The following is a 27,148-nucleotide window of genomic DNA, read 5'->3' on the forward strand; positions in this document are numbered from 1 at the left end:
TAGATCTTCTTTATCTCAGAAGGAAGACAGAACAGAAACAGAGAGACGTTAATTTTATAAATGTCAAAAAAAAGTTGGCAGAAATGTCAATATACAATCCAAGTATATTAGCTTACCGCAATCTTTGTTCACCTGGTTAGCGCACAGAACTACAGAAACAGTACAGATCCAAAGAGGAAAATGGTTTACAACATACCTCTCTGCAACAATGTGTAGCAACACCATTTTTATATAAAAAGAAAAATGCATTTGCTTCTAAATTTATGTTACTGATGTACCTTATCACAATGTCTTTGACCTAAAGGAAACAACTTTATCTCAAATCATGAAATCTGCATATAAAACAGGAGAAATTGAGCTTTTAGGTGAGGCAATATTAATTCCCTTGTGATATGCTCACCTTTAGACATGTGTTATTTGGGGTGATTTTGTCTTTATAACTCCCCTGTGATGAAGGTGCAATCACTCTGTTTGGCCAATGATGGAAACAATAAACATGAATTCCATACAAGGAACAACAGAGCAGAAAATTGATAGAGTCATTCATATATTACCTTTCCAGGAGGCATCTGGGATCCTAAGAAGCTTAGGGACTCTGCTGGCAGGAGAGCATGGAGAATATTCACCCTGATTCTGACCGCAAACCTGGGAACCTTGGGCAAGTCTTCTTAGCTATAAAATAGTGATAATGATGCCTATAACACGAGGTTGTGTTATAGGGCTCAAATGAGACGAAGTATACAAAACCACTGTGTATTTTTAATTATAGCTGCTAGGAAAGACACAACTTGAAAATTTTGTAACATATTTATTGATAACCCAATGTTAGGAAAATTCTGCGAATCTTCATTTTGAATTGTGTTTCTAGCTCTCTTAAAGTGCTCCTTATTTTGAACTATTCCCTGAAAAGCCTATGCTGCCAATCAAATCTGAATTACTGCTTACCTCTACAGACCACTCTCTTGAACACTGATTACCTTTTAACCATGACTTAAGGTTTAGTTTTCATAATAGGAAATAACAGTGGTACAGAGTGGTCTGGCAGGGCTTTATAGAACAGCTTCAGTCAGGTTGACATTTGCTTTTATTAGCCATATTTCCTGTAGCTGCTCAGACAATGAGAAATCCACTTCTGTGAGTTGAACCAATTATAACTGAGCAAGTACACTTTTTTCCTGGCCTGGTCATGATGTTAAATGTTTGATTACAAAGGTCTTGTGCTTTTAGCTAAATAGGAGTAAATTTCTTTCCATTTGCAAGAACAAGCTATTTCTGCCTTTCATTCCATAGCCTCTTAGTATTTTAATTCTGGTCTCTCGTTGCCACATAGAGTCACAAATGTAACACCCTTGAGGTGGGGAAAACAATATTGTTATATGCCTTTGAAAACAAATTGAATTAGCTTCTGAAAGGACTAGGCTGCACCACTGCACAGACTCAAATGTATTGCATGATCTAGGTGAGAACAGAGACAAGTTACACATGAAGAATGGGTTTCAGTGGGCAACATGGGGAAGGAACTGGTAGCTCTAGAAAGGAATTTCAAGAAAGGCATCAAATAAAGGGAAATTTTAAGATGAAGAAGATAAAAAGGTGATGGGGATATTTTTGCATGCACACCTAATGGAATGACACAACCACAATAAAACAAGCTTTGGAGCAGCAGGCTTGAAATAGGAAAGGGTGATTCTGAAAAGAGGCAGTTTCTAGGCAAGTCTTTCCAGAGAAGCATGAAAAGAGAGAAGAGAAAATGGGCCAAATCCTACTAAGTGCAGAATTAAGAAGCCAAAACAGGCCACATTAAATCAAGCATTATAGATAAGGACTCCTCTTACAGGCAATGTCATCAGGGAGATGACCATTGCCCCAAAGTACCATAAGCCTATTTTTTAGATACTTCTGTTTCATCTCTAAAATTATTCAGCTATGGCAAAGCAAAATGTTGATATTTCATGCAACTTAAATGAAGATTTTTCAGTTACTTTTAACTCTTTACAGACCACTGTATAAATATGGGATCAGAGATTTGTAGAATACTTAAGTTCAAAGAAATAGTACTGATCATTAACTCCAACTTTATTTTATAGTCAAGGATGCTAAGATTATCCCAGACTACATGCTAACTAGTAACAGAGCCAGGACAAGAATTAAGTTCTCCAAGTTTCCAGATTTTTTTTCATTTTTTTTTTAATCATAGCTAAAATTAAATTTTCAATATTTTAAAAAGAGAACTGCACCCATATAAAGTCCAAGGGACAGCAAGGAGATCAAACCAGTCCATCCTAAAGGAAATCAGCCCTGAATATTCACTGGAAGGATTAATGCTGAAACTGAAACTCCAATACTTTGGCCACCTGATGCGAAGAACTGACTCATTTGAAAAGACCCTGATGCTGGAAAAGATTGAAGGTGGGAAGAGAAGGGGACGACGGAGGATGAGATGGTTGGATGGCATCACAGACTCAATGGACATGAGTTTGAGTAGGCTCCGGGAGTTGGTAATGGACAAGGATGCTTGGCGTGCTGCAGTCCATGGGGTCGCAAAGAGTTGGACACGACCGAGCAACTGAACTCAACTGAACTGAAAGTCCAAAGGAAGAAAATTATGTTATTAAGAGAACCCATGTAGAAATAAGCTAAATTTAAAAAGTCAGCAGTAGAGAAGTTATAAAATGAAGATCTCTTATTGAAAGTAGAAGAAAAAATGCAATCCAGAAGAAATATTTTTGACTTTGCACTCAAAATACTTTTGGAACTTACCATTTCTTATTACCTCCATTGCTACCACCCTGGCTCAGGACAGTATAATGTGGGCATGATCCCCACTTGGTCCCCCTGTTTTCCATCCTTGCTCCCCTACTGTCCTAAAGCATCACAAAAGTCATAATAAGTTTAAGATGTAAGATGGTTTATCTCATTCCTCTATTCAATCCTCCAGTTGTTTCACATCTCATGAAAAGTTAAGTGAAAATCACTACAATGACCTACAAAGACCTAACAAATGGCTTCCTCATTTCCTCTGATCTCATCCCCTTTGTCTTCTTCACTCACTATATTCTAACTATTCTGGCTGTCCAGCTGACTCTCAAGTACATCAGGGACATTCCTGCCTCAGGATTTGTACCATCTCTCTCCCTGGCCTGGAACACTTCTTCCTGCTCTCTGGGTAGCTCCTCTTACCCATTCAAGTCTTTGGAAAAGTGCTGTCTTTTCAGTAAGGCATACTATGACCACCCTATTTAAAATTATTCTATTCCCCTCATACTCTGGGAGAAGGCAATGGCACCCCACTCCAGTACTCTTGCCTGGAAAATCCCATGGACAGAAGAGCCTGGTAGGCTGCAGTCAGTGGGGTCGGGAAGAGTCGGACACGACTGAGCGACTTCACTTTCACTTTTCACTTTCATGCATTGGAGAAGGAAATGGCAACCCACTCCAGTGTTCTTGCCTGGAGAATCCCAGGGACAGTGGAGCCTGGTGGGCTTCCGTCTATGGAGTCGCACAGAGTTGGACACGACTGAAGCGACGCAGCAGCAGCCTCATACTCTTAATCCTTCTTATGGGGCTTCCTAGATGGCGCTAGTGGTAAGAGATCTCCCTGCCAGGGCAGGAGACAGTGGGTTTGATCCTGGGTCGGGAGGAACCCCTGGAGGAGGAAACGGTAACCCACTCCTGAATTCTTGCTTCAAAAATTCCATGGACAGAGGAGCCTGGCAGGCTACAGTTCATGGAGTGGCAAAGGGTCGGGTGTGACTGATCACACAAACACACACATCTTGCTTTATTCTTTTTTTTTTTTTTGCAGCACTTACCATGCTCTAACATTCTATATCATTTACTCCTACCAGAATATAATATTAAATGTGGTATCAAAACAGTCACCAAGATGTTTTGCTACTGATTTATATGCAGTACTTTAAATAGTACTTAGAACATAACAATAAAGAAATGTGTTCTGGTTGAGAGACTTGACTAAAAGAAGATCACCATGTTAAAAGACATGCCCTCTGGCTTTACTCAAATGTGTGTGTTTGCGCTCACTCACGTTGGACTCTTTGTGATTCCATGGACTATAGCCCGCCAGGCTCCTCTGTCCATCACATATTCCAGGCAAGAAAAGAATACTGGAGTGTGTTGCCATTTCCTCTTCCCAGGGATCTTTCTGACCTAGTGATCAAACCCATGTTTCTTTTGCCTCCTGCACTGGCAGACCGATTTTTTTCCACTCGCACCACCTGGGAAGCCCCACAAAAATACGTAAATCCTACCCCAGAAAAAGTACCACAGTGCTGAATATTCCTAAATCTCAAGGAAGGGCCTCTAATATGATGAATCATCACAACTGCACGAAAAATTGTTAGAAAGATGCATGAATTTAATGAGAAGATTTAACTAAATGGAATATCAAACGATTTATCAAGTTGGGAAATCTAAGTATCAAAAAATTTATATTCTCCCAAATTAATATTTAAGTTCAACATAATTTCAGCCAAAAGCCCCATCAGATGTTTATATAGAAACTAACAGTGTTTTAAAAATTAATTTGAAAGAATAAGATAAGAACTTCAACAATTATTGATAAAAAGAAAAATACATGTCAGTGTTAAGGTGTATTAGAATGGAATCTATAAAAATGGTTCTGAAGAATTTATTTACAGGGCAGCAATGGAGAAACAGACAGACTTATGGACATGGGGAGAGGGGAGGAGACAGTGAGATGTATGGAAAGAGTAACATGGAAATTTACATTACCATATGTAGAATAGATAGCTAAAGGGAATTTGTTATATGGTTCAGGAAACTCAAACAGGGGCTCTGCATCAACCTAGAGGGGTGGGATTGGGAGGGATATGGGAGGGAGGTTCAAAAGGGAGGGTATATATGTATACCTATGGCTGATTCATGTTGAGGTTTGACAGAAAACAACAAAATTCTGTAAAGCAATTATCCTTCAATAAAAAAATAAATTTAAAAAAAGATGTATTAGAAAATACTGCATTGTGAGTTACTGATTTCACATTAAGACAACTCAGGTAAGCCAAAGGAATAGAATAAAAAATCGAGAAACTGTCTCCAATACAGATGGGTAAAGAATAGTCTAGTAAATATATAGTACTGAGAAATATATGGACCAGTTTTTATAAAGTTTGATCCTCACCTTATGCAATGCACAAAATAAATTCCTCATGGAATAGAGAGTTAAATAAGAAAACGAATAAAGATACAGAATAAATTATAAGTGGATCTTACTTCAAGGCAGGTCAGGCCTTCCAAGCTTAAAACTACATAACTAAACTATGAGAATGAGCATTTTGAATTCATTAAATTAATAACTTAATTCAATTATTTATTACTTAAACTAATAGTTTATTATTATTATCACTCTTTCTTTTGTTGTTAAGCAACAACCAATATGAGACAATCCTGGATGGAAAAGCATTGATTTTATGAGATGATAAAACCTGAAGAGGGTTAAGGGTCAAGAATTAACCATTAAACACGAGGATTTAGAACTTTCACTTCCTGTTCCCAGCTATTATTACTAGACCTTCAGCAAATTCATGTTCACCCAAGGGTGCACTGCTAGTGTTTCCTTGAAAAATTGAAGAGAACAAACTGAATTCATACACTGGGGTGGGGCACTAAAGATCAGAGCAATCTGGTGCAACTGCATTGAGATGAGCTAAAGTGTGTGTGAAAGTGTTAGGTTGCTCAGTCGTGTCCAACTCTTTGCAACCCTATGGACTGTAGCCCTCCAGGCTCCTCTGTCCATGGAATTCTCCAGTGACTTAGGGTTACTGAAAACCAAACGTGATTTAAGAAAGAGTAAGCAACAATAATAAAGAGGGTGGAAGAAAACTTTTGGAAGTGATGAATGAGCTTTCTGACACAGACTGTGCTGATGCTTTCATGGGTGTATACTTATGACCAAACTCAGAAAACTATATATGTTCATTGTGTACAACTTTTTTATATCAAAAAATATAAAACAAAATGGTAAAAAACAGGACTAAAGAGTAACAAGCATGAAAGCAAAGGAAATTTAAAGGAGAAAAGAAACACCTTCACATAAATTTTAGGAAATAAAAGGAGTGGGGCACTGGTATTGCAAAAATTATATGAAATTGATAACATATTTGCTTATATTTGGACATTAAAAAACTTGATATTCAAAAGGAGGAGATAACTGCATTGCACATTTGCAAACATACATATTTGTACACAAGATATGCACACATGGTATGCAAACACACACACAGTTATAAACAATGTATTGAGCAAGTTGGATTTGATAGGATATGACCAGAACCAGCTTCATGTTTGTTCTTTTATATCCCTTCAAATCTCTGTGAACTAGTGGTTGTTCTAACTCTGCATAAAATCTTGGGGAAATCCCATAGCTTTCAGTGATCAAATAATTCATAAAAATCCACATCTGTAGAACAACCACTAAACTCCAGGCCAGTTCAGTATAACAACCAAACCTCAGAGTCCTTTCCTGGTTTAAAGTTTTGTCCTGTAGTTGCCTGAAGCCCTCTTGACTTCGCACTCCAGGATGTCTGGCTCTAGGTGAGTGATCACACCATTGTGCTTATCTGGGTCAATAAAATCTTTTTTGTATGGTTCTTCTGTGTATTCTTGCTACCACTTCTTAATATCTTCTGTTTCTGTTGCATCCATATCGTTTCTGTCCTTTATTGTGCCTATCTTTGCATGAGATGTTCCCTTGGTAACTCTAATTTTCTTGAATAGACCTCTAGTCTTTCCCATTTTATTGTTTTCCCCTATTTATTTGCACTGATCACTTAGGAAGGCTTTCTTATCTGTCCTTGCTATTCTTTGGAACTCTGCACTCAGTTGGATATATTGTTCCTTTTCTTCTTGGCCTTTTGCTTCTCTTCTTTTCTCAGCTGTTTGTAAGGCTTCCTCAGACAACCATTTTGCCTTTTTGCATTTCTTTTTCTTGGGGATGGTTTTGATCACCAACTCCTGTACAATGTTACAACCTCCATCCGTAATTCTTCAGGCACTCTGTCTATCAGATCTAATCCCTTGAATCTATTTGTCACTTTCACTGAACTATCGTTAAGGGATTTGATTTAGTTCATACCTGAATGGTCTAGTGGTTTTCCCTACTTTTTTCAATTTAAGTTGAATTTTGCAATAAGGAGTTCATGATCTGAGCCACAATCATCTCCTGGTCTTGTTTTGGCTGACTGTATAGAGCTTCTCCATCTTCAGCTGCAAAGAATATAATCAATCTGATTTCAGTATTGACCATCTGGTGATGCCCATGTGGATCTGTTTCTTGTGTTGTTGGAAGAAGGTGTTTGCTATGACTAGTGCATTCTCTAGGCAAAACTATTAGCCTTTGCCCTGCTTCATTTTGTACTCCAAGGTCAAACTTGCCTGTTAATCCAGATATCTCTTGACTACCTACTTTTGTATTCCAGATCCCTATGATGAAAAGGACAGATTTTTTTTTTTTTGGTGTTAGTTCTAGAAGGTCTTGTAGGTCTTCATAGAACCATTCACCTTCACCATCTTCGGCATTAGTGGTTGGGGCATAGACTTGGATTACTGTGATATTGAATGGTTTGCCTTGGAAATGAACAGAGATCATTCTGTCATTTTTGAGACTGCACCCAAGTTACTGTATTTTGGACTCTATTGTTGACTATGAGGACTACTCTACTCTTCTAAGGGACTCTTGCCCCCAGTAGTAGATATAAGGGTCATCTGAATTAAATTCACCCATTCCTGCCCATTTTAGTTCACTGATTCCTAAAATGTTGATGATCACTCTTGCCATCTCCTTTTGACCACTTTCAATTTGCCTTGATTCACAGACCTAACATTCCAGGTTCCTATGCAATATTGCTCTTTATAGCATCAGACTTTACTTCCATCACAAGTCATATCCACAACTGGGTGTTGTTTTTGCTTTGGTTCAGTCTCTTCATTCTTTCTGGAGTTATTTCTCCACTCTTCTCCAGTAGCATATTGGGCACCTACCGACCTGGGGAGTTCATCTTTCAGTGTCATATCTTTTTGCCTTTTCATACTGTTCATGGAAGTCTCAAGGCAAGAATACTGAAGTGGTTTGCCATTCCCATCTCCAGTGGACCACATTTTGTCAGAACTCTCCACCATGATCTGTCCATCTTGGGTGGCATGGACACCCTACAGCTATTGAGTCCTACATGGTATGGCTCATAGTTTCATTGAGTTAGACAAAGCTGTGGTCCATGTAATCAGTTTGGTTCATTTTCTGTGATTGTGGTTTTCATTCTGCCTGCCCTCTGATGGATAAAGATAATAGGCTTGTGGAAGCTTCCTGATAGGTGAGAGTGGCTGTGGGGGAATCTGAGTCTTGTTCTGATGGGTGGGGCCATGTTCAGTAAATATTTAATCCAATTTTCTGTTGATGGGCGGGACAGTATTCCCTCCAGTAATGGTGACCTCCTTCAAAAGGACTTATGTCAGCATGCTTGATCTCCCAGGACTGTTGTATTCAGTGCCCCTGACTATGGAAGGCCACTGTTGACCTATGCCTCCACTGGAGACTCCTGGACATTCAAGGCAAGTCTGGCTCAGTCTCATGTGGGGTCACAGCTCCTTACTCCTGGGTCCTGGTGTGCACAAGGTTTTGTTTGTGCCCTCCAAGAGTCTGTTTCCCCAGTCATGTGGAAATTCTGTAATCAAATCACAGTGGACTTCAAAGCAAAATTCCCTGGGGGTTTTCAGTACCTTTGCTGGATCACCAGGTTGAGAAATCTGTTGTGGGTCTTAGAACTTTGAAAGAGTGCAAGAACTTCTTTGGTATAATTGTTCTCCAGTTTGTAGGTCATCTGCTTGGTGGCTCTATGGTGGACCTTAGGAAGCAGCTCTATGAACAAAGACAGTGGAGGTGATGGAATGCCAGCTGAACTATTTTAAATCCTAAAAGATGATACTGTTAAAGATGCTACACTCAATATGCCAGCAAATTTGGAAAACTCAGCAGTGTGCATAGGACTGGAAAATGTCAGTTTTCATTTCAATCCCAAAGAAAGGCAATGCCAAAGAATGTTCAAACTACCGCACAATTGCATTCATCACACACGCTAGCAAAGTAATGCTCAAAATTCTCCAAGCGAGGCTTCAATAGTAAGTGAACCAAGAACTTCCAGATGTCCAAGCTGGAGAAAATGCAGAGGAACCGGAAATCAAACTGCCAACATCTCCTGGATCATAGAAAAAGCAAGAGAATTCCAGAAAAACAACTACTTCTGCTTCATTACTGTGCTAAAGACTTTGATTGTGTGGATCACAATAAACTGTGGAAAATTCTTAAAGTGATAGGAATACCAGATCACCTGACTTGCCTCCTGAGAAATCTGTATGCAGGTCAAGAAGCAACAGTTAGAACTGGACATGGAAAAACAGACTGGTTCCAAATCGGGAAGGGAGTATGTCAAGGCTGTATATTGTTACCTTGCTTATTTAACTTATATGCAGAGTACATCATGAGAAATGCCAGGCTGAATGAAGCAGAAGCTGGAATCAAGATTGCTGGGAGAAATATCAATAATGTCAGATATGCAGATGACATCACCCTTATGGCAGAGAGTGAAGAGGAACTAAAGAGCCTCTTGATGAAAGTGAAAGAGGAGAGTGAAAAAGTTGGCTTAAAACTCAATATTCTTAAAACAAAGATCATGGCACCCATTCCCATCACTTCATGGCAAGTTGATGGGGAAACAATGGAACCAGTGAGAGACTTTATTTTTGGGGGCTCCAAAATCACTGCAGATGGTGACTGCAGCCATGAAATTAAAAGACGCTTGCTCCTTGGAAGAAAAACTATTACAAACTTAGCCAGCATATTAAAAAGCAGAGACATTACTTTGCCAACAAAGGTCCATCTAGTCAAAACTATGGTTTTTCCAGTAGTCATGTATGGGGATGTTAGAGTTGGACCATAAAGAAAGCTGAGCACCAAAGAATTGATGCTTTTGATCTTTGGTGTTGGAGAAGACTCTTGAGAGTCCCTTGGAATGTAAGGAGATCAAACCAGTCAATCCCAAATGAAATCAATCCTGAATATTCATTGGAAGGACTGATGCTGAAACTGAAGCTTCAGTACTTTGGCCATCTGATGTGAAGACCTGACTCCTTGGAAAAGACCCTGATTCTGAGAGAGATTGAGAGCAGAAGGGGAAGGGGATGACAGAGGATGAGATGGTTGGATGGCATCACCAACTCTATGGACATGAGTTTGAGCAAGCTCCGAGTGCTGGTGATAGACAGGGAAGCCTGGCATGCTGCAGTCCATGGGGTTGCAAAGAGTCAGACACGACTGAGCTACTAAACTGGACAGAACTGAACTGAACTGCTAAAGCCCTAAAGAGGCTTCCAAGTTTACAACAGAGAAACAGAAAGTATGGTTGACTTTTTAATTACTAACTCTCTGTGTCTCCTTCCCCTATCCACTAACTTTTTTCACTTTAGCATAAGGTCCAGGGAGAAAAGGGAATAAGAAGTATATGCACTGTCTTCCGTTGCTGATATCTCTGTAATTTAGATGTGGCAAAAGTTAAACACTGACCCATTCATTCATGGGATACTTCTGCATATTTCTTAGAAATTATCCTATTTACGAACGATACTGTAGTTTCCTTGCCAAAGGCTAGCCACAACTATCGCCTTCAGCTCTTGGGCTTCAGAAAATACGCCCATTAGTCAAGTTCCCTTCTCCTCCCTCAAGTTCATATCTTGTCTGCAGACTACCCACATACATGCTGAGTCATTGATGGAAATGTAGTTTATTCCCAGTATCACTCACCCCAGGCAGAGAGCTTCTTCCATCATAACCTACTTTTCGATTTTGTAGATGTGTGTCAAATATGAGTTCCTATTTTCCTCAAACTCCCACAGCCCAATGACATGATCTCCAAATGGATTACTTGAAAACCTCATCACAAAACCTGAGGTGAGAAAGAAGAACCCAACTGTCTCATAATGTTGGAGACAGAAAACTCAGAGGATGTGGTCAACTTTCTGAAAAATAAATCTTCTCTCCTCCCCTTGCTAACTTCTTAATCTTCCTCTTTCTCGACCTGAGGTGAGATGAAATGCTCTAGCACTTAAAGAACACTTGCTCCTGGCTTCACTAGTATCAAATTTCCTTTGGCTTCCAAGGTACAACACTAGCTATCACTGTTGCCATAGATTGCAGGACTTCATGTTCCAAGTCCTGCATATACAGGATTGTTCCTAGGTGCCTGGTTTAAGTTACTCAGTATACAGCATTTGGAAAGATAAGAAATACAGAAGGAAGATTAAACGTGATTAATGTTTTTAAAGACAGTGGAGTAGTCCTTGTATTGTTCACTAATATCAGATTTCCTCTTACTTTCAGGCATAAAGGAAGGTTACACTTTCTCATCCCCAATTATACAAAGACTACACTTTTCTTTGACTAATTAAATAAGTGTAGTGTATAGAGCTAGAGCTAGAGATCTATCATTAGTGCATTATTTCCAGTTCACCATTCTCTATCCACACAATGACAACCCACCATGTTCCAGAAAAGGGAGTTTCTGTCAATGAAGGTTCTCAATAGAGGATGCCATGCTTCAAAAAAATTCTGCTTTGACAACTTAAAGTTCCATGAAATTTTAAGTCACACACACATTGAGAACATTGATGAGTTCTATCATTTTTTGTGAGGAAAAATAAAAAGCATCAGTTAGCCACAGCTTGAATTTTGATTCTAAAATCACAAGTATTCTCATTATATCTACCCAAAGGTCTATAATCCAGACTTTTGGTCTTGGAAAATTATACAATGTTGAGCAGCCTTAATTACCTTAGAATTGAGGTAATAAATTTGCTGCTGCTGCTGCTGCTAAGTCGCTTCAGTCGTGCCCGACTCTGTGCAACCCCATAGACGGCAGCCCACCAGGCTCCCCCATCCCTGGGATTTTCCAGGCAATAACACTGGAGTGGCTTGCCATTTCCTTCTCCAATGCATGAAAGTGAAAAGTGAAAGTGAAGTCGCTCAGTCGTGTCCGACTCGCAGCGACACCATGGACTGCAGCCTACTAGGCTCCTCCGTCCATGGGATTTTCCAGGCAAGAGTACTGGAGTGGGGTGCCATTGCCTTCTCCATAATAAATTTGAGACTACATTTATTGAATTTTTGTGAGAATTAAATGAGTTTACACAGGTAAGAAAGCTTAGAGTAGTGACTGATTCATTGTAAGCATTTAGTTAATAAAGTTCTCCAATTGCTTATTTTTAGGATTTTTATGTACCTCTTGGACTTCCCTGGTGGCTCAGAGGTTAAAGCGTCTGCCTCCAACGTGGGAGACCTGGGTTCGATCCCTAGGTCGGGAAGATCCCCTAGAGAAAGAAATGGCAAACCACTCCAGTATTCTTGCCTGGAGAATCCCATGGACGGAGAAGCCTGGTAGGCTACAGTCCACGGGGTCGCAAAGAGTCGGACACGACTGAGCGACTTCCCTTCCCTTCCCTTTGTTCCTTATATTTTGGATTTCCTCACAGAATTCCATCATTCTTTCTCATGAGCTACTCACTCTCCAGTTTCATCTAATCCTCTCTCAGAACTTCATTTACCATTTATATTTGCTGACACTTGAATCATCAACTTCATCCTGGAATTCTTTCCCAAACTACAGACTGTTAACTTCTAACCAGACACCTCAGCTCAGACATCTCACAGATATTTCAAACTGAGCATACTTTAAAATAGACTCTTCCTTTTTCCCTGCAAAACCATCCCTCCATGTCCTGTGTTTCTGATTTAATGAGTTTCATCATCATCCATTCTGATGCTTATGTCAGAAATCTGGATATTTTCCTTATACAGTGCCTTTTTCACTCCCTACACTTCATTAGTCACACATCGTACAAATAGCATCACCTAAACTCCTTCTGAATATTTCTCTTTCAGTCACAGAGGCAATTATTTTATCTCTCTTATATTAGTATTTTAAGCTTTCTAATTGGTCTCCCTGCTTCTATTTGAATGGACTATCTGCTTTATAATTAGAGTGTTTTTCTAAACTAGACAATTGAATAACTTTATGAGATGTAGTTTTTAAAATTATTTTTATTTTGTATTGTGGTATAGCTGATTAACAATGTTGTTACAGTTTCAGGTGAACAGCGAAAAGATTCAGCCATACATATACCTGTTGATGCTGTCACTCTTAGTTCAGTGGTTAAGACTCTATGCTTCCAAGGCAGAGAATGTGGATTCAATCCCTGGTCAGGGAACTAAGATCCCACGTGCCTTGCAGCCAACAAACAAACAGAAAACCCTTCTCACTTTATAAGTGTACAGTTCAATGAGTTTACTAAATTTATAGAGTTGTGCAACTATTGCCAAAATCCAGTTTTAGAACTTTTTCATCACCCAGAAAGTTCCTTTATGCTGTCTGTTTGCATTTCATTTCTACTCCTACCCACCACCCTAGGCAACCATTTCTCTGTTTTCTGTCTCTATAAACTTGTCTTTATTAGATGTTTTGTGTCTAAAATAGAAATTTTATTGTTATTTCCCACCTGGGGCGCCTACAATAGCCTCCATTTTTTTCCTTTTAGAAAATCCAAATTCCTTAAAATACAGAGCAGTTTAGAAAGAACCAGTCTGTTTTTTTTTAATGTGGAATACAACTGATTTTTTTTCCTTCATTTTTGTGGTGTACTAAAACACTAAAGTATAGTATTTCTTTTTAAAAGTTAGGAAGATAAGGAGAAAATGAGAACTAGTTTGTTTCAAATCCTAGGCTAAAAGTCAAAGCTGTGGGTTTAATGAGCACCAAAGGTTATTGTCAAAGGAGACTTCAAAATAACAAAATAAAGTACCTCTTGAAAAAACAAAACCAAAAAAAAAAAAAAATGACTAAAAGTAGGAGAGATAAGGAATGGTGGTGAGGTTTGTAAGAACATGGGAACAATCCTTAGGAAATTAGGTAAGAAGAAAGGGGTCCACAATCATGTGGACCTGATGACAGAAATAGGCAAAGGGTAGGTCAAGTAACATGAAAACTGAGTTCTGACCTGTGGAAACATGCGGTGTGGCAGGAAATCTAGTATGCTGATTCTGAGAAAGTCTCATTCTCCATCTGTGACAGAGTGATACAGAAATAAACTGAACAACTTGGAGCCCTGACCTAAGAAACTTGGTAATGATTCACCTCTTATATCCTAACCCTCTTTGGTCCTCTACCTTCCTATTATTACACTGTGCTACAGACATTTTAAGCTTCTCCTAGATCCTCATATGAGGATCCAGGAGACGACTCAATGGACATGAGTTTGAGCAAATCTGGGATATAGTGAAGGACAGGGAAGCCTGGCATGCTGCAGTCCATGGGGTCGCAAAGAGTTGGACACGCCTGAGTGAGTGAACAACAACAGATCTTGATAAGGTTATGTCTCCACACTATGGCCAACACAGGATTTTTTTTTTTTTGGCTAAATCACTCTAAACATCACTTGACATCTGACTATTTCTACATGTCCAAAATTACATATTTCAACCGAGTCATTAAATATCCTTTTCTGAGCTCAATCCCACATTTCATTGTGTGTGTACATGCTCAATCATTAAGTTGTGTCCGACTCTGACTCCATTGACTGCCCACCAGGCTCCTGTCCATGGGATTTTCCAGGCAAGAATACTGTAACGGGTTGCCATATCCTCCCAGGGGATCTTCCAGACACAAAGATCGAACTCCCATCTCCTCTGTCTCCTTCAATGGCAGGGGAATTCTTTACCACTGAGCCACCTGGGGAGCCCACATTTCGAGAGGAGATTTTAATAAGTTGTCTTGCAAATCCCAATACTGGCCTACAAACAGGACTTTTCAATTTCCATACTGTAATTGTCTGTTTTCCTATGTCTAATCCATTGTACAGAAAGTCCACTGAGCACAGATACTATATTTCATTCACCTGCTATGTCTCCATTGCTGATCACAGTAAGTGGCACATAATTAAGGCTTTATATATATATGGAACTAAAATAACTGTAAACAATTATAATAATTATTTTTAACATTTTAGAATAATTATTGATATAAATAACTTTAAGCACTGTATGCACAATGTACAATTAAAGTAATATTTAAAGAAATTCAAATCAGTAGATTTTTAAATCTTTTTCCTCAATCTTTTATTGCAGTTATATAGTTCTAGTTTTTATCTATGCAGCTGTAATATGCTCTGATTTTTCTTGACTTATTAAGAATATTTTTTGAGATCCATAACTCATTAATCCTTACTAGTCTTTTTCTTTGTATAGGTCCATAGCTCCCTTAATGAATAAAAGGCTTCCTATTCTCTCTGGATCTGTGTTATCACCAACTTGATGGGAAATTTCAAAATTCTTAATCCAAGTCCTAGCCTTAGTTTTAGTTCCTGAAATTTATTTCAGCTAAATCTGAATTGTCACCAAAGAACCTTCTGATCATGCCAGCAATGGCCTTAGGTCTTCCCTAAATTTCTAACATCTTAAATAACTTAAGGTATTCTCCAGCTTTTTCTCATTACTGGATCAGGAAAGAAAAATTCTGAGCATGATAAACCCATATTTATAAGAGTGAAATGCTAGAAGAAAGTGTCTTTCCTCATGTCACCACTTCCTTGTCCTTTGATGTCTTCTAGAGGTACATGAAAAGTGTATAATTGCTACAGACCAGACATACTGGTAGAGGCTGGCATCTCTCAAAGACTGAACTTTCCTTAAAAAGCTGATATCCAAGCACATTTAAATAGATAAAAAAAAAAAAAAAACGGGATCATTTCCAGTTTCATTCTTTAATAAATCCATATATATGATGACTTTACTGAGAGTCATTTTATATGTATAAAATAAGAAATTGTGAGTATAAGCAGGAACTTAAAGACTGAGCATGGATAGAGAAGAGAGTAAGAATTGAGTTCCAAGGCACTTGAACACTTAGATCTGAAGACCAGAGGAAGAACCAGCAAGGACCTCAAAAAAAAAATTCGACCCCTGCAGCATAAGAAAACTGGTAGGGTATTCATTTCCAGAAAATGAAGAAAAAATTCCAAAAAGTAGGGGGTATTGAACTGTGGCATTTACTGCTTAGTATCTAAATAATATGAGCACTAAAGATTGACCATAAAATTTGGCAACCTGAACACCACTTGGAACCACAACCATTACATACTTCTCAGTCTCAATTACCTCCCCTGCAAAAAATATCAAGATTCATTTCATGAAAAAGTGTGAAGGACTAAATAAGATAATACATGAAAACACCTAGCATAATGCCAGCAACAGAGGTATAAGCAGGAGGGTTTTTAAATTATTGATACAGACTGAGGTTGTCTGCAACATAGACTGCCTGAATACAGTATGCTTGACAACCATGTGAGAGAGAATTTGGCTGAAGTGTCTAGTGTGAAGGGAAAAAGCAGAAATGATTATAGCTCAGAGAAGAAGCTGGAACCAGAGACAAAGAGGAGAAAAATAGTGTGGGTAGGGCAATTCCTATCCTTGGATAACAACTAAAGGAACACATCTCTCATGACTTTGTGTTTTATCCTATCTCATAACTAGTGATTGCACACTTTAAACATTAGTTAGTATTTGGAAAGCATTTGAAAACAACAACAAACTTCTCTTAAGGACAAGTGGTATATAAAGTTTAGTGATCTAAATAAGCATAATGTCACAAGTTAAAATTCCATTCTTATTTCCTACACAATATATTGTCTAACTCCATAATTTTACAATCGACCCTTTTACATTTTGTATCTGCATAAATACCTATAGGTGGGCTTCCCTGGTGACTCAGTGGTAAGGAATCCATCTGCCAATGCAGGAGACGTGGGTTTGACCCCTGGATCGGGAAGATCCCCTGGAGAAGGAAATTGCAACTCACTCCAGTATTCTTGCCCGAGAAATCCCAAGGACAGAGGAGCCTGGTGGGCTACAGTCCATGGGGTCACAAAGAGTCAGACATGATTTAGCGACAAAACAATAACAACAAATAACTATAGACTTATTATATAGTTCTTGTGGTCTTTGATATATAAAATTACTCCATTTGGCTAAGTTTTAGTCAATGGCCTTCTGATTTTATAAGATTTCCCCTAATTTTTTCCTCTTCTCATCAGATTTAAAATTAGTTATGTAATTGGTCATGGTAAACATCTTAAATAATGGTGTGTCCTACAAGACAGCTAAAAGCAACTTGTGTTTTTAGAAGTATTTTTCATCATAATGATCATGACCATGACATCGTGATCATATTGAAGGTAGTCTGGATGAAGTATAATGTAAAAGAATTTAATGCTGCAAAAGGCTGGCTGAAAGTTTGCCCTTAAATAATGCATTTATATGAATCATTTCTTTCTCTATAAATTTTTAGAGAAATACTAATTTTTGGAAGCCTATCTTTATACATTCTTTCAGAACCATCTTATGCTTAGTTTCTATCTTAGCATTTATGCAGGAAATTTGGTTTGCAAAGCAAAGCATATGTCCTTATTTATGTAGGTCTGACATCAGTAATTAAAAATAATGGTTGACTTGCAAGAAATGTATTTGCTCAAATATATAGCTTATGCTTTATCAATTTTTTCTAGGCAAGGTTTTTATTTTAAAATAAATTCAGAACTGATAAATATAGTAATGAGAAAAATCATATGAATCCATTTGGAAACTGCAAAGTCATTTGGAGCTTACCCTCTCTAGGTTTCTCCACCTGCTCCTTGGATTTTTCAAAATTTTAGAAGAAAATGAAGGTAGCAAACTCAAAAAGCAGCAGTTAACTATCTAGTGAGCCCACGCATAACTTAATGATTCCAGGCACTAAACTCACTACATAGATTATAGGAAGTTGGCAATTCAAATGCCTTCCCTTTATACAAATTGTGCACTGAACATTCCAAACTGCTGATTCTTCTCCTAAGGTTGCTCAAGTCTAAATAGGGGTATCCAGGTTATGGACATTTAAGAAAGTGAAAAGCCTTTGTAAATGCCAAAAATCTAAAGTGAAACAATTTATTCCAAATTTCATTTAATCATTTTGCAAATCTACTGGAAAAATAAATATTTTTTAATTTACATTTTTGTGGAACTTTACTACTAACACTGAAAATATAGTGATCACCTATTTGGTGGTATTTTACTTCTTGACTCCACAGATGGGAGAGAGAAGCAAGGAACAGTATTAATCAATGTTTCTCATCAGCTCTTTCTCATTCACCCAGTGAGAGCATTCTCAGTTGGCAGAAAGCTCAAAGTTGGCCAAATTTTTGGTTTGTTCAAGTATTTCTAAGCAGGAGTGTACTTCAACCATCCTGGAATGTAAACAATGTTTTCTGGACAAAAACCCCTTAGAAAAAAATAGTATTTTACTATTAGTTTGACAGCTTGCTTATTTTTTGCTTGCAATTCCCTTAAAATTGGACAATGTTTTCTAATGTCTTACTTTACCCAATTACTTTTCATTTTAAATTCATTCAAACCATTCTTTGGCTATTTGGCTAGAAGTATTCATGTGTCATAACCAGAGGAAAGTTTTAAAAGTTCTGATTACTCTCCCACATCCAACAGCACAAAAAGTACTTATAAATATTCTGTGCTACCCATTGGGCGCAGATTTCTACCTGCAAAGTTTCAGCTGGAAATTGGGTTTGGCTCATTTTCAACCCAGCACTTCCTTTATTCATTCTTTGCCTGATTCTCCCATCTTTTTCACTTCTTCCTACTATAGTTGGCTATTTACAGGCTAAAGCCATTTACTAGACTACAAACTGCAGGGAACTCAAAAACCATCATGTACTGATCTGTATGTTCTATGGCCCTAATAAAAGCTCAAATATCTGCTAACATACACTGAAACTGTATCTCACAGTTAAAATTTGTCTTTTTAAAGGAAGATCATAGATTCCCTTTATTTTCCTTGTTATTCGATTTAAATCCCCAATTTCTTAAGTATGTCTATATTTCACATTCCTTGCTTTTGGTCTTTGAAAATGGCTGACATTAATTTTCTTTATTCACAGCGAAATAGACTTAAAGCTTCTATGTTAGAACCAGAGGACACACTAAGACATCAGTCTTCAGAAGTGCAGTGTTGGTTACAAACCCACTCAATGTCTTTACACCCCATCAGGTTAACAAAAACAAAGACAAATCACATCCTTTGTGACTAAATTCTACGGATGACAAATGAGTGGATGTCTCTAAAGATCTAGATTTAGCCTAGGAGTGTGGGTTTCTTGAACACTTTTCAGCCACTCTGTCACACCAGATCAGAAATGAGTCTCTGCACCCAGCAGCAGCTGTTGAAGTGTTCTCTCTCTGCACCTCCCAGAAACGATTGCTTTCCTTCTGCCTTTTTCAGCTCTCACTCTAATTCTGGTACAGGGTTTGTTTTCTGCTCAGTTCATAGTACCTTGCCATAACTGCCTCCCCTGCTCTTTGCCTTAATGTCTCCTATGGGTGTTCTTGTCTGACAGAAATCTAGACATTCTAGCAGCAAAGTGGACACTTGGGCATTAAATGGCCAAACAGAGTTAGTGAAAGGCAAGATTTCTGGTCCCAGATGCAGTCTCCAAAGGAGTAGAATATCTCATCTTTCAACCAAAGGTTTGTTTTTCTATCTGGTTATAGGCTTTTTCATCAGAATACAGAAGTTACATTTCTCCTATGTGGCACTCAGAAGTCATAGCCGTATATATTCACGACAGGCAAAACCCCAGTGAGGATATGCTCTTTCAAACTATCTGAAACTACTTCTGACAGAGAAACTAACCATCAGAGAAGGAGAGTTTACTCCACAACACTCCTATTTAGAACAGAATTTTAGGCCCAGCTTAATTTATTTAATTGCTTTATAACATTTAATCACTTTATAACATTGTTTTCATCTGATTAAGTATCAGAATGCACAAATCTTAAAGACACTATTGTTTCATTGGTATAAACCTAGGAGGAAATTTGAAAGGTTGCTTGGTGCATTCTCATCCCTTTTTTTTTTCCCCAGACTACAAATCTTATTCTTCCAAACACTGAACTATCACATTTAAAAAACAACAACAGAATCTTACAGTGTAAGACTTCATGGGCCTGGAGATGTGCTGTCATTTCTATTGAAATCCATCCCCCAACTCATCTGCCCAGCTTACACACAAACCACAATTCTCAAATTTCTGCTACAGCTGAGTGCTTTCTTAGTTAGGTATTAGAGAACAGTTGACAATCTCACCTTGGGAAACAATTCTATAATATTCTAGCTCCTATAAACTATCCTAAGAGAGTCTTAATTTCTAAACTTCTTAGGTGAAGTGTAGAGTTCATAACTGACAATGGATACCTATCACAAGTGAATCTGACTAACACCGTGTATATTTAATTTCTTACTATTAGACAGCCTATACAACTATTCTATTATTAACAGTACAAGAAATGATCTTGTAAAGCTAAGGACCAACGGAAGGCAAAAGTAAACTATACAGTGAAGGATCTAATATTCTTCCCTACATATCTAATATGGTATTTTAATGACTCAAGTCAGTTTGAATAGTTAAACTCCAAATAACCCTTACAAATTATTATCTGAATTTAAGGCACTATTCGACATACAATCCAAAATCTTCGAGGCTTCCTTTCAATGGCTGCTTTCTGCCTACAAATATTTTTTTAAAATCTTATCCAATCCATTCAAAAGCATACATAGAAGAGCTTTAATGCAGATATCAGAAGAAATATGAAAGAAATATGTGAAAGGATGACATTGTGATAATAAGAAATGGTTGGTTGCTAGATTTTTCAAGTACATTATGCAGAAACTGACAGAGTTTCTGTTTAAATTCCAAAAATAATATACTGAGTAAAGTCCTATCTTCATGGTGAGAAAAAATGTTGAAAATGAGGGGGTCAGTAGATCTGAACACAGGTAAATTAGAGCATATTCTGGTATTTTAAACTGATTTCAGAGAAAATATAGCTCTTTATTGACCACACCAGAAATGATGAAACTAATCATGAAGAATTATAGACTCTCAATTGACTGATAAACTTTCCATCAAGCAGGTATCTCTTGATGACACCACTGACCTAGGGTTTCCTAGCTTCTGCTGAGCCCTTTTCAGGGCCAAGAAATAAGTTCCAACAAATTACACCAAAATGTCCTTCCTTTCACTCTCAACCAATGTCGCAATGGAAAATAAGAATGCACTCTTTGCTAGCTGTTTCAATTATAAAATAACTAACATCATCTAGCACGAAGTCATTCAAGTTTAGACTGTCACTCAGTTTCCTCAATCATTCACAGAAGAAAATGACTTGCGGACCTTTTAACAGCTTAACAAATAACTCTTAACATCTTAACAAAGTTCAGTTAATCAACATTGTTTAGAAGTGTGACTCAAAACTAGACACAGAGTCGACCTGGGGTCTGAAAATTGAATAAACAGTTAGGAATTATTAATTTGATCTGGAATCCTACATGTATGAACTTAATCGAAGATAGCATTTGTTTTAGTTTAGCAGCTGGTGATAAAAGAAAACATATGCACTGATCTCTGCTCCTGGTTCTTGGCACAGAACTCCTGTAGTCCTTGTAAATTCCTAGGTGAAAAGATACTAGGAACATCTTCTTTTCTAATATTTGGTCTTTGACCCCAGCTCCTGACACAGGGTTTCTAAATCTCCTGGAATTTTCTGTGTGATAGTGAGAGAGTTAATTCTTAGGTAGGTTGATAAAGACTCCTGGGCCCTCAAGGAGGAAGGAGTCTGAGACCCTCGAGGAGGAGAAAGAGTTACATGGCTCTCAAGGAGGAGAAAAGGACAAACTTTTTTTTTCTACAATGGTTTGTCTTAGTCACATAAGACATTATTTTCTTTAAGCCCAGAGCACAACAAAACTCATCTTGCTCAAGGGTATGTTTTTCCTTAAGCTCTGTACTAATGAGCTTCCCTTGTGGCTCAGCTGGTAAAGAATCTGCCTGCAGTGCAGGAGACCTGAGTTGATCCCTGGGTTGGGAAGATCTCCTGGAGAAGGGAATGGCTACCAGTATTCTGGCCTGGAGAATTCCATGGGGTGGAAACTTCACTTCTAATGATTATATAGTAACAATGTATATTATTTCTCCTCCTTAACAAGAACCTTCTGACTAATCTTGTTATCTTGTGGGGGTGGGTCTTGTAAGACCTTTCTATTGTTAGTTCTAATCTTGTTAATTTAAGATGTATCTTGTGGGAATGGCTCTAAAAGTATGTAAGGTCTTGATAAGACTAGAGAGGGAGGCACTCTCTGTTCCCCTTCTGATGTCTATGTCAGAAGTGTTCTCTGTCCTTTTTCACTGTAATAAACTTCTGCCACACAAGATCCTGAATGATCAAGCCTGGTGTCTGATCCCAAAGCTAAATCTTCTTTGGAGGTCACGAATTTCACATTCTTCACCATAAGCTATCAATAGGAGTGCCTTTTGTTATAATAAGGTGACTCTGGGTAGATTCTCAGATGGCTCTTGGATGGGGGCTGGTCACCAGAAGAAACACCAAGCCATAATTAGAAGCTTGGAATTTTCAGGCCTAATCCCCATGCTCTAGAGGAGAGGGACTGGAAGAGGAGTTAGTAATTGTTCATGCTTACAAGAGGAAACGTCCATAAAATTCCCCAAAATACAGACTTCAGAGAACTTTCAGTCCATACACCAGAAGGATAGTACTGTATACCCCAGAAATTCCTGACCCTTCCAGACCTTTATCTGACTGTTCATCAGTATCCTGTTAAGAAACATAGGAGGAGGACTGGAAGGTTTTCTAAGCAGTAACCTCGACACAACATTATTGCTTTGTGTTTCTTTCCTAATAAAGCACATAGATCATTTTCATTCGATATTCTTTCAAAGGGCATTGAAATTTTTTTTAATTTATTTTTTTCTACAAATGCTTTCTTAGTAGTTTAGGGATTTTTTGTCTTTTCCCTCCTTCTTGTAATAGGCACCTACTCTTTTATATCTCTAGACCTTCACATACTGCTCCCATATTTCTATTATTTGAGACAACTCGTTGTCATTCCCTTCCCCACCAATCCTGGCTGTAGTTGGGACAATCAATGAGTTGATTGAAACAGGAGATGGGCATGTGATCCAAACTCCTTCTCCTTTTAAAAACTGGAACCAAACAAAGAAATTACATTCTTCTGTAGTGATAAAACTATGAGATGCAGGAACTGTCACAACTTGTGTCCAATGTTTGATGAAAACGAAGGCCCACTCTGGCTGTGTTCTACATTCTGTCTCTAATCACCCCTGAATCCTAGTGTACCCTTAGATTCTCCAAAGGTACATGAACTCATACTTTCATTAAAAGGAAAAAGGAAGGGAAAACTCACTTTGGCAGCAAAACAACACAGTTTAAGGGCTCAGTCCCACAGGACTGCTGCCCACTTCAGATGCCAGTTGCAAGTAGTAGGTCCCCAGGTTATTGACAGCTTCTGTCTGACAGTTACAAATCAGAAGTCCCCAGAATCCCATCCTTGGGTTCCATTAATTTGCTAGAGTGGCTCACAGAACTCAGGGAAACCCCTATTTACATTAACCAGTTAAGGAACTTTTTGGAGGCTCTAGGGAAGAAAGCTTTCTTGTCCTTCTAGCTTCTAGAGACCACCTGCATTCCTTGCCTTAATGATTCCTGCCTCCATCCACCAAGGCAGAGATACTCCACCTCTCTAATGTCCTTCTGCAGTCACATCTCTCTCTGACCCTGACCTCAAGTGAGAAAGATATTTTAAGGACTCTTGTGATTAACTTGGACCCACCTGAATGATCCAGGTTAATCTCATCTCAAAGTCCTTAATTTTAAGTACATGTGCCAAGTCTCTTTTGCTTTCCAGTGTAGTGTATTCAACAGTTCTGGAGGCTTAGGCATAGACATAGGCTTAGGTATAGGCATAGCGGGTGAGAGGGTGGTGGCAGGGGGATGGGACTTTCTTCTGCTTCCCACTAAAAATGAGAACAGCATTCCATCTCTCACATCATTTGATTCAGTAATAAAAATATATTAAACAGGAGAAGCCAGACATTCTTCATGTTTAGCAGCCTGTTAATCAACATTATTTGGAAACAGTTTAATTTCAAAACGACTCCTTCAAAATTGATTTACTGGAAAGGAAATTTCTGCTGGTTTTATCTTTTCCTGAAGATGAGTTTGAAGATCTTTATTGGATTTCCCCAGCAAACAATCAGAATGCAATCTTTGAAATGTAGAAGTAAAAGTATTTCCATACCCACATCCTTGAAGCCTAAGGCTGCTATCATTCCTGAGTATAGAGAGTAAACACAGCATCTCTCTTTGTTTTACTAATTGCTTTGTTTCCCCAAGCTGCTAGCTCAACATCTGCCAGACCAGAATGCACTCTCTCCACACACCAGAGAACCACTGCCGGCCAGATGAAGGACCTGAGCTCCCTGGTGTAGGGGTAAGTGATTTCCAGGCACTCAGCAGGTGGTCTCTAAGAGGCAAAAACTTTCAGAGAAAATGAAGCTGAAACCCCTCCCCTCCCAAAATCTTTAGAGTGGTTATGGAGTTGTCGATTCTATAATGATCTCATACTGTCTGCAATTTTATTGATTTTGTTTTTCAAAAGAACTGTTAAGGATGACAGTTCTCAGACAGGCAGAATGTGGGCAGATGCCCATATTCTCACACAGTTCTGCCAAGATACTTTTGCATCTTTCTGCACATAAAACAAAATGAAGACATGTGTCATAGACGCCTGCTACTGGTACCCCACCCCCAGAAGAAGGGGGTTTATTGTGTGCTCATTTCCTGGATGTAGAATTAAAACAACTCCACCTAGAAAAAAATGAACAGCTCTTCCAAAATAAAAGAGATTTGCTTCTGAGGCACCTTATAAACCATTGCTAATTAACAAAACCCATGGAAACAGCAATTTGGGTCATCATAATCAAGTGCCATCCCTGCTATTTCTAATTCTTAAACTTCTTGTCACATCTACTGGTGAAGCATCAAAATACAAAATGCTGTAACAGCTTATGCTCTGTTGATGTTCAGTCATCTACTGTGCATCAGAAAGGCTCATTTCAAATATGGCTTGAAAGGAAGAGAAGTAAGCAAAAACCAGATTCAGAAGAGACTTGAAATAAACTGCCTCCAGGAAAACGCTCAAGAGGAAAAACTGCAAAATCATAGCCTTACCTTGGGAGACTTGGGCAGATCCACTGTCTTTTCTTTTGCTAAGCTTAGCGGAGTTAACTCTATTTTCTCCACTGAGGGATGTTTCGGAGGGCGAGGTGGGGGGTGCAAGAAAGAGCTTTCATATCTCCGTATCATGTAATACTGTTCTTCAGTGATCTCTTCGACCAGAGTACTGACTAGAAGTGATCCTGGATCCCCAGAAAAATTATTAACTAACTGAACAGTCATATTCATGCGACCAACAGGAATTTCCCAGCACTCCTTGGGGTTGGCAAAGTCACTTATGAGTAGATAAGAGTTAGTGATAGATTCCTCCAACTGTAGTCCTGGTGTAGCAGCCAAAATGTCTTTTGCAATATTAAGATCTCTCACAGACACCTTCACATTGAAGGGTAAGCGGAACTGTGCACAAAGCTCGGAAATCTGGTACAGTTTCTTATCGTGGATCACCTCTACAAAACCTCCGTCCATGTACAAAGGGAGCAGTGCTGCCTCATGGGAATTTTTAAGGATTTTTTCACAAGCCAGAACATCCATCACTTTTTTAATTCCTTCACAGAGGACTTCAGTTGTCTGTGAGTGACGCACTAGAAACTCATCCCCGACAGATACAGATGACAGCTCCTCAAACGGGGAATGAAAGGCTTTGGTGGCCACCACGTGCAGAGTCTCCTTTTCACTCTTTGCTATCTCAAGGTCATAGGCGGTTGGGAACTCTCGAGGTCGCCGCTTGAATTTGCCTTTATAGGTAGTGGGGATCAAGAAGTGTCTTTTAGGGGAATTGCTTCTAATTTCTGAAGCCAAGATCTTTGATGCCTGGCACTTTTTGTGGATCACAATGGTTTTCCCAGGCTGTAAAATGCTTATGGGTAGCTGGTTTCCTTGGGGCGCTTCTATGACTTCAGCTACTATGGGGAACTCTTTACTGGTCATTTCATAAAGATCTTGTGTAGATAACACCTGAAGAAACCAGTTGGCATCATAGCTGTCGGTAATGTCTTTGACTTCAACATCTAAACTGGGGAGGATACGGACTATATCCTTTCGGACTGAAAAAGAAAAGACATTTTTTGCATCAAAATGTTGCTCTGGAGTAGTATTAAAATCACTCCAGGAAATCCAAGGAAGAGGGGAAATATGTATACATGTGGCTGATTCACTTTGCTGTACAGCAGAAAAAATTAACACAACCTTATAAAGCTGCTATACTCTAATTAAATAAATATTCTAAGGAAATGGCAACCCAATCCAGTACTCTTGCCTGGAAAATCCCATGGATGGAGGAGCCTGGCAGACTTCAGTCCATGGGGTCACAAAGAGTCGTACATGACTGAGTGACTTCACTTCAAAGAATGTTAAAAAAACTCAGTCCAGGTAACACAAATAAATTTATTAGAAAATCTCAGATGCTTATGATATAACATTGCTTATGCATGACTTTCCCTTTTGTATATTTAAAAATGAAATAGACTATAAATAAAACCAACATCCACAAATCTGCCTAGTTTTAGAAATGGACATTAACTAGTATCTTGGAGCCCTACAAACGTCACTAAAATCATATCCTCCTCACTTTAACCTAAGAGTAGTCATTCCTCTGATTTTGGTGTTAACTATTCCATTGTTTATCTTTGTAGTTTTATCATACATAACATACATGAATGTATGTACATGTGTTTAAATGTATGTGTGTTTTTCCAGAAAATTTATTATCTCATTTTACGTCATATTTTTGCGGTCCAGATAGTGTATGTAAAATAATCTTAGAGGAAAGTTCGGGTATTTTAAGTAAGATTCTTCCTGCACAAGCCTCAAGACATACATTCTATATACAAAATTCTATCCTATGGGGTATAACTGTTTTGCAAAATCATGGGATATAAAGTACTCAAGATTAATTAATATGTGGAAATGGATACCAAA

At 38.4% G+C, this 27,148-nt stretch overlaps 1 protein-coding gene across 6 annotated transcripts in view; it reads right to left on the minus strand.

Moving 5' to 3' along the window:
* The window catches only part of THEMIS (thymocyte selection associated), a 227,920-nt gene that overhangs the window by 78,875 nt on the left and 121,897 nt on the right, over positions 1–27,148 (minus strand). For 5 of the 6 annotated variants that reach the window (XM_081526215.1, XM_081526212.1, XM_081526211.1 and 2 more), the window contains one exon: positions 25,226–26,274. In XM_081526215.1, coding sequence (XP_081382341.1) covers positions 25,226–26,274 — 1,049 coding nt within the window. Of the gene's footprint in view, positions 1–22,924; positions 23,804–23,873; positions 26,275–27,148 lie in introns of those variants that run through there. The other variant, XR_014064340.1, reaches the window with a different exon arrangement.

The sequence above is a fragment of the Giraffa tippelskirchi genome, chromosome 9 (assembly GCF_054371585.1).
Source record: "Giraffa tippelskirchi isolate mGirTip1 chromosome 9, T2T-mGirTip1v1.2.pri, whole genome shotgun sequence".
Lineage (NCBI taxonomy): Eukaryota > Metazoa > Chordata > Mammalia > Artiodactyla > Giraffidae > Giraffa > Giraffa tippelskirchi.